This window comes from Oryctolagus cuniculus, chromosome 17 (genome assembly GCF_964237555.1).
Source record: "Oryctolagus cuniculus chromosome 17, mOryCun1.1, whole genome shotgun sequence".
NCBI classification, from domain to species: Eukaryota; Metazoa; Chordata; class Mammalia; order Lagomorpha; family Leporidae; genus Oryctolagus; species Oryctolagus cuniculus.
In genome coordinates, this window is record NC_091448.1 from 21710573 (window position 1) to 21722727 (window position 12155).

Genomic DNA, 12155 nt, shown 5'->3' on the forward strand with positions numbered 1-12155 from the left:
ACTGAGCCCAGTGAAAGAAGTCCAGAGGAAGAGGTATTCTTCCTTTTACTCTTTCTTACCCAGCTGAAATGCCCACATTTTGAATTCATAAGGCAAGTCCGCTACCCTGGAATTTCACTAACAGGCTTTCTGGTTTCTACAATGGTCTCTGAAAGCAGGCTTCTTTCAGGCTAATGCATTTTCCATCAGAATGCTACTGTCATCACACCCCCTACACAAGTATAGCCATAGCAATTTCAAAGGCAAGTAATATATCCAAGAAGGAAGTATAATAAGAAATTTCTTCTTAAAAGAAATAAAGAGCCTGGATACAGTTCCCTGAAGCATGCTTTGCAATGCTTTACAAAATTCTTAAAGGTATATTGTTTGTTCTAGATGACAAAATTTATTTCTCTTCATCATAGCAGTCTGCTGAAATGGTTCACTAGCTTCTGAAACTTGGGGTTTTAATCATTCTTAAGTTTGAACAGTGCTTCCCTTTTCTCCATATTGATAATGGTGACAGGACCTGAAGTTCTTTTTGAATATTTATTAATTTATTTGAGAGACAGACAAGGTCAGGAGACACACACACACACATACACACACAGAGAGAGAGAGAGAGAGAGAGAGAGAGAGAGAGAATTACTCTCCTATCTGCTGATTCTCTCCTCAAATGCCTTCAGTTGCCAGGTCTGGGACCAGCTGGAGCCAGGAATGCAACCCAGGTCTCCCAGGTGGGTGGTAGGAACCCAGTTACCTGGGCCATCACTGCTGCTTCCCAAGGGCTGCGTTAGCAGAAAGAGCCAGGAATACACCCCTCATACCCTGATACAGAGAATGGGTATCTTCACCACTAGGCTAAACATCCACTCCAAGAAAGGAACTTTTCACACAATCCATTCAACCAACCAACTCACTTATGGAGCAACCATTGCGGGCACCATCTGTTACAGGAATAAACTTCAAAAGTACTTGGTACAAAGCACTGAACAGTTAGACAAGGCCCCTGGTTTCACAGAGTTTACAAGGAAGGTTAGTTCTCATGCAAAGGAAAAATTGCTGAGACGACTATAATATTCTCCTCAAAAACAGCACCTGTCAGTGTCCAAGAGATGTTCTTTTCTGGATCAGGAAAAAGAAGCCACACAACATCCTAATGACAAGGTCTTAAAATCCTGAAAACTCAAACTCCAGTATCAACCTGGAACATGCCCCTTCTGTCTGCGCATTTCACAACCGCTTCTGAAACTATCTTCCACTGCAAACTGTAAGGTTTGCCTTGGGTTTTCTAAAGGAAACGCACAGGAAAGATGCATGAAGAACTTTACAAAGCTTACAGTTGAGGGAGAAGCATTTGTGAACTTAGCCATTCAATAATCACCCATCGCTCTCTCCACGGCAGTACTGACAATACAGAGAACAATCTAGAAATGGAAGATTCCTTATGACAACCTCGCTCTACTCCGCCTAGCTTTCTTTTTTTGAATAACAAAATTTAATGGAAATGACTGCTTGATTATTTCTATATCAATGAATTTTCACTACACATCAATCACTTACTTGCTGAGATGGCAAAAAAATAAATAAATAAATAAAAGGTCGGGGGAGACACCTTAGTGTGAAAGGAGAGCATGAACTCTTCAAGGCAACACCCATCTCACAGCCTATAAAAAGCAAGCCTTCCTGGCTCACCCACACCACCTCCCCCCAGGTGTCACCATGTCACTCTCAGTGCGCACCTCTGCACTGTCCCGGCGGCTCTCTACCCAGAGCGGGGTGGCAGGCAGATCGAGGGGCATGTCCGCTTCCAGTGTGGGAAGTGGCTTTGGCTTTGGGGCCAGCTGTGGGGGAGGCTTCTCCGCTGCTTCCATGTTTGGTCCCAGTGCTGGCTTTGGCGGTGGCTCTGGAAGCTCCTTCGCAGGAGGACTGGGCTCTGGCTATGGGGGGTGCCTGGGAGGTGGCTTTGCAGGGCTCGGGATGGGATTTGGGGGAAGCCCTGGGGGTGGCTCTCTGTATCTCCCCTCTGGCAATGACGGGGGCCTTCTTTCTGGATCTGAGAAAGAAACCATGCAAAATCTTAACGATAGATTAGCTTCCTACCTGGACAAGGTTCGAGCTCTAGAAGATGCTAATGCTGAGCTCGAAAACAAAATTCGGGAGTGGTATGAAGCACGTGGCCACGGGCATGGAGACTGCGGGCCGCAGCATGATTACAGCAAGTATCACCCACTGATCGAAGACCTCAGGAATAAGGTGAGAGCGTGCTTTGGGAGGGGCTTGGGGGATTCTTTCTCTCTTCTACTATTACAATTTTTTACAGTGATGATCACCTACAACTTAGTGGGGTTTTTTGGAGCATTCTTCTCATCTTAGGATGTTTAGTCCCTTTTTATCATCTACCATAAAGTGTATGTCTTTTGCCCTTTTGTAAGAAAAGAAATTTTTTTAACTTTTCAATATTGTTTTATACACATATTTTCTTAGAAAATGAAACTGTCTCAAATTCTTCACATTGAAAACCTAATTGTATAATACTAGCAGCTGAGGACTCAGCTTTGTGTGTCTCCACCTCTTTGACCAGATCATTTCTGCCAGCATTGGAAATGCCCAGCTCATCTTGCAGATCGACAATGCAAGACTGGCCGCCGACGACTTCAGAATGAAGTGAGTGGAACACACCAATGACAGTGAACATGTCCCCAAAACTTCTGCTTCTGTCCCATTTTCCTGCTTTCCTTGAGTGAATATTTTAAAATTTCTGAAGTTCACATGCTCCCTACATGCAGGGTTTATTTATACTAGACTTTCTAGAGAATCAAGTACAATTCCCATCACCTACAAGTTGCTTAGACCTGGGGTCACAGAGCCCCGTGGTGGTCACGTGCTGTCATCAGAAGATGCAATGCAATTCCCCCAGGGTCCTAAACCTATTGTCAATGAATCAAAATGAATGGATCAAAACGTTCAGAGAGTTGTGTTGATTCCCTAAACCGTGTTGCACTTGTTCCTCAGGTTCGAGAATGAGGCTGCCCTGCGCCAGACGGTGGAGGCCGACATCAACGGGCTGCGCAGGGTGCTGGATGAGCTGACCCTGGCCAGAGCCGACCTGGAGGCGCAGATCGAGAGCCTGACTGAAGAGCTGGCCTACATGAAGAAGAACCACGAGGAGGTCAGAAGTTGCCTTCCTCTCCCACACTCAAAACCCTACAGTTTCAAATGTCCAAGTCTAGAGCTAGATACAGAGGATACATTATCTCCCTGGTTAAAATGGTCATTTGTTTTGGATTTCTGTGTGTGTGTATGTGTGTGTGCGTGGTTTTCTCTCTGTGTCTCTCTATTTCTCTCTCTCTCTCTGTGGTTTTCTGTGTGCAGTTTTCTCTCTATGTGTGTGCTAGATTTTCTTCTGTTTGTATGGGGGGTGTTTTCTCTGTATGTGTGTGTGTATATAACAAATTAGGAGCCCTTTGTGATTTTGTCACTTTCATCATGGGGTTACAACAATGAGAATATTCATTGTCCTGGTTTAGGATTTTTTTTTAATATAATATTTTTAAAGTTAAAAACAGACGTGTGGCAGTGACACAGGAAGTTGTACGTGTGTGAGATGCCACTTCTACCCAGTGTTCCCCACACACAGAACTGATGTGCCACAGTGTACATCCCAGGCAGGTATGTAGGATGCACACTGCAATCAGTTTCCACGGTTTTCAGTGACAGTGCGCATGCCCAGGCGCTGTGTGCAGCCCTGCATTTGGCTGAGGTAGCTGAAATCTCCCAGTTACTACACCAGGCCTCCCCTCCCTGCAAAGGCCATAGACCCCAGCAGCAGAACCAATGCATCTGTCAGACATGCAGGCACAGCACCTAGGGCCTGTAGCAACTGTAGAGGCCAAGAAAACGCCCTAAGCCCTTTTGAAATCAGAAGAAAAAAATGTGCAATTTTAGGTTTAAAAAGTTTTACTATATTGTATTCAATACATTTTGGTATGTGTCCATACCAAAGCAGTCAAAAACATATTTTTTTATTTGAAAGTCAAGGTTACAGAGAGAAGAAAGATACAGAAAGAAAGAGAAATCTTCTATCCACTGGTGCACTCCCCAAATGGCCACAGCAGGCCAAGGCTGGACCAGGCCAAAGCCAGGAGCCTGGAACTTCTTCCAGGTCTCCACATGGGTGCTGAGGCCCAAGTATTTGGACCATCATCCGCTGCTTTCCTAGGCACATTAGCAGGGAGCTGGATTAGAAGTGGAGCAGCTGGGACTCGAACCAGCCCCATATGGGATGCTGGAGGGCACCACAGGCAGCCTAATCCGCTATGCCACAAGGCTGGCATGCAAAACTACTTTTAGTGTTTATTTATGGAGGAGGAGGCCCACCAAGGCAAAAGCTAACAGGATCACGAAAGTCATCATGGGCCCCTCTCCCTCACCTGCTATCCCCAGGAGCTACAAAGCTGTAGGGCAGGTGGCCCAGGTGAGGTCAGCGTGGAAATGGACGCCGCACCAGGAGTGGACCTCACCAGGCTCCTCAACGACATGAGGGCGCAGTACGAAGCCATCGCCGAGCAGAACCGGAAGGACGCGGAAGCCTGGTTCATTGAAAAGGTAACACAAACTAAAGCAAGAGGCTGCCAAACACTCACAGAATGACTTGACCTGCTAGCTAGCGGCCTCACTCGCGCCCCCTTGGCCCTCTGTGCCTCTGCAGAGCGGGGAGCTCAGGAAGGAGATCAGCACCAACACGGAGCAGCTTCAGTCCAGCAAGAGCGAGGTCACCGACCTGCGGCGCGCACTTCAGAACCTGGAGATCGAGCTCCAGTCCCAGCTTGCTATGGTATGCTCGCACCACTGAGCACACATCACTCCAACCTCCGAAGGAAACTCTGTATCCAAATCGTGCCCTCCTCTTTCCAGTCCCCCCCTCCCCATCCTTACCACTGTATGGTTTCCTTCCTACTGCAGAAGAAATCCCTGGAGGACTCCTTGGCCGAAACTGAAGGCGACTACTGCGGCCAGCTGTCCCAGGTGCAGCAGCTCGTCGGTGACCTGGAGGCACAGCTGCAACAGGTGCGCTCCGACACCGAGCGCCAGAACATGGACTACCAGCGGCTGCTGAACGTCAAGGCCCGCCTGGAGCTGGAGATAGAGACCTACCGCCGCCTGCTGGATGGGGAGGCCCAAGGGTGAATAACGGGTGATGCTGGACAGGGGGACACAAGATGCCAATTTTGGGGGGCAATAAAGGAAGGGTCCTTTAATGAGAAGAAAACAACAAACCTAGTAAAGATGCACCTGGCATTTACCAAATACTCATGCGATGTGCTCTCACTAATCATCTTACTAACAATAAAGCTGCCATGAACAAAGGCCCTGGAGACAGAGGCATATGGTAAACACGCAATTCCATGTACTGGAAAAATCACCCATTCAATTTCTGATATCGATGACCAGTGCTAAGAACGCCACCTCAAACAGTAGCCACCCGAATCACCTCAGACCCACTGCAGCAGATTCTCCTAAAGTAATAGTAGTCTGCCCTGGGCGGAAGAACTCAGATCGTAAACGGGGAGACTGCATGCCTGGGAGCAGATCTCCCACCAGTTGCCAGGCGCTTTACTCTGAGAGCCTGCATTACACAGGATTTGAAAGCTAAGGGGCATTGCACCCATTGACATTCCCAGGGCACAGCATCTAAGCCTCTGAAACAGGACATCTGGAATGCTTTACTTGGTCATAGTTCTGTGTACCTTTCTAATCCGAGGCTCACCTGGCGAATTTTCCCAATTTATTCTTATTCTAGCATGCACTACTGGACCTCACCTGTCCTGTTTTCTTTACAGTGATGGCTTGGATGAGAGTTCGGCTATGACAGGCTCCAGGTCTCAAGCACAGTCAATTGATTCCTCTAAAGGTATGCAGTTAAGAATCGCTCAAGTGAGACTCACATGCATCAGTGATTAACATTGTAAGATATCACTGAACAGCACAGCATAATTTAAATTTAAAGTAAATTTATATTTTGAGTCAAGGTAAAACATTCACGTTTATCTGCAGCAAACTGGGCAGTGTGTTCTGTAGTGACACTGTTGGCAAGCCCAGCAGAGGCAGAAACCTACTCTACAAGCAGGAATCATGAGCTACATAGCCACTCTGAATGCAGAAAAAGACAAATGTTTTCATGTATGCATGAGAAAGATAACAGTGAATGCATCATTGTCACTGGATAAAACCTTTTTTGTTTATAATGTAAAAGTCACTTTTGAGAGTTTAAATGTGATGGATTGTGTCAGCCAATCTGTTACGTAGAAGCTTAAAGAAGAACTAATTTTGGATAAATACTTGAAACACTAATTTTTGCCCTCCTTCATCCATTTTTATCTTTAGACCCATCCAAAACCCGAAAAATCAAGACAATCGTGCAGGAGGTGGTGAATGGTGAGGTGGTATCATCCCAAGTTCAGGAAATACAAGAACTAATGTAAAACTTCACAAGATCTGCTGACGGTCATTGTCTTAGGAATGAGAAATTTAAAAAGAGAAATTGTTCTTTTAAGACAGTATTTTAGTTCAGTCACTATTTTTATCTGTTTTATTTCCTTTTGATTCCCTATTCACACTGAGTCCTTTTTGCTCCTGGGAAACAACATCCAATTCTAAGTCATCGTGGTCATCTTGGCCTTTATAACAAACCAAAATTACTTCTTTCTGAACTTGGTGTAGTCTTCAAGGGACTTTCTTCTGGTGGCCTGGAAATAGATTTTTAATCATAGAGCTTTGATTAAGTAGTACTGTTTTAAAATCACCAATTTTAATAAAAGAGGAATGGTAATAATATGAAATGTTTGCCTTCTTGATTCTAACAACAAAGCCAAGGGCATAAAGACAGACCTCAAAGTCATGTTCACAAACACTGGGACAAAGATGTCAGGCCAGGGGTTGGGTAAATTTTCTCCGAGGTCTCCTGTCCTTTCTATGTCAGCCCATCAAGGTTGCAGCAAAATTACATTGTCCCCATTAGGGGCCAACGGCTGTCCCATTCATGTTCTAGCTTCTTTCACAGTAAGGAGACTCACCGGGCCCCTACAGTGTACAAAGTTGGAGATAACTCAGTGATACATAAGATGTGGTCCTGGCTCTGAGGAGCTCCCAGGAAGGGCGATGCAGGGAGACAGGTCAAACAGAGGTTTCAAGGACAGCTGGAGGAAAAAGTGAATGTTAACAGGAGCAAGTGAATGTCCATACAGAAAGCAACCAGGCAGAGGAGGGAGAACGGGGACAGGGCAAGTTCACGTAAAGACAGGGATGTGAACAAACAGCACCTGTCCTCCTTTCTCCCTCTGGCAGCAGGGAGACCCAGGGTCAGGTTTCCATGAGGATGCGCCAGATCCAGAAGTCAATGGGGTGAGGCAGAAGGCAGTCAAGGTCTAACTCTGGGCAGATGGTGTTTCAATCCAAGCTGACATATTCAGAACCCCAAAAGGAAAACAAGAGCAGGATTTACCCATTAAGAGATTGGGCTCTGAAGCCAGACTGGCCTCAGATCCTGGCTTTACTACTTAACAGCAAGTAAAATAACCTCTGCGCACCTCAGTTTCCTGATCTTTAAAGTGGACATGATAGTGATAATAGTATGTGCTTCATGAGGTGGGTTTTGTGAAAAATAAGTCAGGCAAAAGGGGCAGGCATTTGGCCTAAGGTTAAGATGCTGCTTGGGATAACCGTCTCATACATGGGAGGCCTGGGTTCGAGTCCTGGTTCTGTATTCTGATTCCATTTTCCTGCTAACATGCACCCTGGGAGGCAACAGGTGATGACCCAAGTATTTGGTTCCCTGTCACCCACGTGAGAGACCCAGATTGAGTTTCTGGCTCCCAGTTTTGGTTTGACCAAGCCCTAGCTACATAAGCATCTGGGAGTGAATCAGTGGATAGGAACTTTCTGTCTGTCTGTCTCTCTTCCTTTCAAACAATATTTTAAAATAATAATAAACAAACAAAGTAATATACATAAAGTATTAAGACCCTGAAAAGAGCTGGCACCTAGAAAGTAGTCAAGATTCATTATGAGGACATACATTATGGCGTAGCTGGTAAAGCTACTACATGTGATGCCAGCATCCCACATGGGTACCAGTTTGAGACCCAGCTGCCCCACTTCTGATCCAGCTCCCTGCTAACGCACCTGGGAAAGCAGCAAAAGATGACCCAAGTGCTTGGGCCCCCATACCCATGTGGGAAACAGGAAATAAGCTCCTGGTTCCTGATTTAAGCCTGACCCAGCCCAGCCATTGTGGCCATCTGGGAGTGCAGATGGGAGATCTCTCTCTCTCTCTCTCTCTCTCTCTCTCTCTCTTTCTCTGTTTCTAATAATAATAATAAATTCTTTACTGGACTGATGTTGTGACACAGCAGGTTAACACTCTGGCCTGAAGCACCGGCATCCCACATGGGCGCTGGTTCAAGACCCGACTGCTCCACTTCCAATCAAGCTCTCTGCTATGGCCTGGGAAAGCAGTAAAAGATGGCCCAAGTCCTTGGGTCCCTGCACCCACATGGGAGACCCGGAAGAAGCTCCTGGCTTCAGATCAGCTGAGCTCCAGCTGTTGCGGCCAACTGGGGAGTAAACCATCGGATGGAAGACCTCTCTCTCTCTCTCTCTCTCTCTCTCTGCCTCTCCTCTCTCTGTGTAACTCTGACTCTCAAATAAATAAATAAATCTTTAAAAATTTTTTTTTACTATATGAAACCAAAATGGAATGATGAAGAAACCAGGGCAACTGATGAGCAAGGACCAGTGTAAGAACAGAGGCGCTGAGCAAGCCTGGAGGAATTCCAGATATGAGCACAGAAGCCCTGGCGGGCTAGGATGCCATTTTCAGCTGCCTTGTTTCAGTCTGCAGCTTTCAGAAGTCACCCTTTCTGTCAGTTTCGGGGTGATTTCAGGTCCTCCTCACCTCACATAACTGCAAATTCAGCTATTCCTGTCTGGCTCTGGCCCTTCAGCACTCATCTGAGGAGAACATTACCATTCAGGCCCGGAGAAATGACCAAGGCCTCTTCCTGAACAAGGTCCATGGCCCTGAGTAATAAAAGATGCCACTTCCCTCCTACTCAAAAGTGCCTACAAGTATCTGTGCTTTAAGTAACACCTGCTTCCCCCACAGCTCCATCTGAATGGCATGAGACCCAAAGCAGGGAGGGGTTTTCCACAAGCGGCCCTCATGTGGCCCCATCCCACAGCAGGTAGAGAGCCGACCTACAGAGGAAGGGACAGGTGTGGCTTCCAAGGACAGGTCACAAAAGCATTACAGCTCTGCCGTTCAGGCGAAAGCAGCTGCCTGCAGAGTTACACGTTGCGGGGAAACTACCTGAAAAGAATCAGTGATTTCACAAAATTTCCCACGGAGGCTCCAATGGCTGAGATTTCATGGAACAGCCAGCAAGTCCCAAATAACAGCTCCTTTCTGATAAAATCTCAGCCATCATTTGCTGTATGTATAGATTAGAGAAAATTCTGGGAACTACTGGTTGTACTGAACTACTGTAGTAATTTCTTGGGGATTAGCAAGGGGTTTGAAGAATATTTTTTAAAATCTTTACAAACAACCTATATGATAATCAGGAAAAATAAATCTTAATTATCCAAGATCAGTGGGTTTGCAAATAGATCACAGCAGGAAAGGAGCCACCTGGAAAAACCACTACAGAATATCAAAGCAGTACTTTGATAAGAACGCCACCTGCTGGGACTTTAAGACATGAAAGTTAAAAAAACCAACGCAGCTTGTTCAAGCTACATGAGATGTACTCAACACCAGCAAGTCTTTTTTTATAGAAGAAAATAAGAGGGAAAAACATTTTTTAAAGTAGCAGTTTAATTACTTAAAATTGTATTATTTAATCATTTCTTTCCAGAAAGTTCTATAAGGTATAAAATAGTTATTTAGAGTTTTGAGTATCAGTAAATCTAAATTACAGTCTCTAAAAAAACACAAATATCAAATAAAAAATTAAAAATCTATTAATATATATGAAAATGGCTTTCTATATGGTTGTATCTTAAATCTTGGAATTGAATCTAGGATTCGCATGTCATTGCTTACTATTAGTATCATAAGCTCAAAATCAAACTGAAAAGTATACTAACTAAATGCATTCTCTTCACCAATACAGCTTTTTATAAAAATTATAGCTATAATATTCAAAAACCTATTTATAAAAAATAGTAATTTTAGGGGCTGGCACTATGGCATATTAGGCTAAGTCTCTGAGTACACATATGGGTACCAGTTTGAGCCACAGCTGCTTCTCTTCCAATCCAGCTCTCTGCTTATGGCCTGGGAAAGCAGCAGAATATGGCCCAGTACTTGGGCCTCTACACCCACCTGGGAGACCTGGAAGAAGCCCCTGGCTCCTGGCTTCTGATCTGCCCAGCTCCAGCCATTGAGGCCATTTGAGGAATGAACCAGCAGATGGAGGACCTCTCTGTCTGTAACTTTACCTCTCAAATAAATAAATAAAATCATTTAAAAATAATTTTATAACTGAATCACTGTTGAATCATTGGCGAACAAACTGCCAAAACCATGCTATAGAATACAACCTGCCAACAGTAAATACAGAATTAATGACTGAGGCACTGTGGATAAATTTCAAAACTATTATGCTGAGCTAAAGAAACAAGCCACCAAAAAAACATGGTATGACTCCATTCATATGAAATTGTAAACAAATCTCATGTAAACATAGTGACAGAAAACAGATAAGTGGTCGCCTAGGATGAAAGAGGTGGAGAAATAGGGATTAACTAGTCAACTGGGAAGAGGCATGACAGAGCCTTGACCCAGCCTACTGCAGGCATTTGAAGAGTGAACCAAGGGATGGAAGATTTCTCCTCTGTCTTTCACCTTTCAATCAAGGGAAAATAAGCAGCACACAGATCAGAGGCACGCTGACTGATCTTGGGTTTCAGCTCCGCTACTTGCTGGTGATTTCATTTAAGCCTCTGTTTTTCAGTTCTCTGGTCCATAAAATTAGGGCAAAATAATACTGACGTCGCACTATGGTTATGATTCAATAATTCAGTTGACACATGGCACAGAGGAAGCACTCATTAAATGTCAGCTGTTATTATTATAGAAAGCAACCAGTGTCTCTACAACTGAAGAAATGAGCTAATCTGCATATTTCCTCCAAACATTTATTCCTTTCCTTGCCTTCAAGCATACTCCCACACAAGCCCAATTTTGAAAAGAGACATGTCATCTGCGTTTTCTCCTGAGCCGACTGCTAAGGGATTGAGCTTCCTCAGATGACACGTGGGGAGAGGGTTGTCCTCCCTATATCACAGGTTGTTGTGAGCACTGAATAATCCAATTTGTATGATGGAGTCTTGTAAGCCACAAGCACTTTCGGACTATAAAACACTAATATTAATGTGGCTGCTCAGATTGAAGGGGGCTATTCAACAAGCACACATACAGAACATCAAATAGACCAAGGAAAACCTTAGCACGCTTGAGGACTATCATCCACAATTTTAGTTTTTACTTTTCAAAGTCAGAAAGAGAGGGGGCCAGCGCTGTGGCACAGCAGGTTAAAGCCCTGGCCTGAAGCACCAGCATCCCATATGGGCACCAGTTCTAGACCCAGCTGCTCCTCTTCTGAACCAGCTCTCTGCTATGGCCTGGGATAGCAGTAGAAAACATGGGCCCTGCACCCGTGTAGGAGACCTGGAAGAAGCTCCTGGCTCCTGGCTTCCGATTGGCACAGCTCCAACTGTTGCGGCCATCTGGGGAGTGAATCAGCAGATGGAAGACCTCTCTGTTTCTACCTCTCTCTGTAACTCTGTCTTTCAAATAAATAAAATAAATCTTAAAAAAGAAAGAAAAACAACGTCAGAAAGAGAAATAGAGAGAACTAACATCCACTAGTTCCTGCCCCCAAATGCCCACAACAGCCAGGGTTGGGTCATGCCAAAGCCAGGAGCCAAGAACTCTATCTGGGCCTCCTATATGAGTGGCAGGGATGAGCTAATGTCTCCCAGCGTGTGCACTAGCAGAATCTGGAATCAGAAATGGAGCCAAGACTGAAACCCAAGCACTCCAATATGGGATACCAGCAGCATCTTAACCATTACACCAAATACCTGCCCTAATTGTTTGTTTGTTTTTT

General features: G+C 45.0%; 1 protein-coding gene and 1 long non-coding RNA gene across 3 annotated transcripts in view; one reads left to right on the forward strand and one right to left on the reverse strand.

The window, feature by feature from the left end:
* The window catches only part of LOC127484399 (uncharacterized), a 119023-nt gene that overhangs the window by 50926 nt on the left and 55942 nt on the right, over positions 1-12155 (reverse strand). The window lies entirely within an intron of this gene.
* Positions 646-6816, forward strand: KRT12 (keratin 12). Its single transcript, XM_070060709.1, has 8 exons — positions 646-2235; positions 2564-2646; positions 2995-3151; positions 4426-4587; positions 4691-4816; positions 4945-5165; positions 5823-5893; positions 6367-6816. Exons 1-8 carry the CDS (start codon positions 1702-1704, stop codon positions 6462-6464), a joined length of 1452 nt encoding a protein of 483 aa, XP_069916810.1. The 5' UTR covers positions 646-1701; the 3' UTR covers positions 6465-6816.

Coding starts and splice junctions, on each gene's coding strand:
- KRT12 (XM_070060709.1), top strand. CDS start 1,702: ATGTCACTCTCAGTGCGCACCTCTGCACTGTCCCGGCGGCTCTCTACC. Junction 2,236..2,563: donor TCGAAGACCTCAGGAATAAG/GTGAGAGCGTGC, acceptor CTCTTTGACCAG/ATCATTTCTGCCAGCATTGG. Junction 2,647..2,994: donor GCCGACGACTTCAGAATGAA/GTGAGTGGAACA, acceptor CTTGTTCCTCAG/GTTCGAGAATGAGGCTGCCC.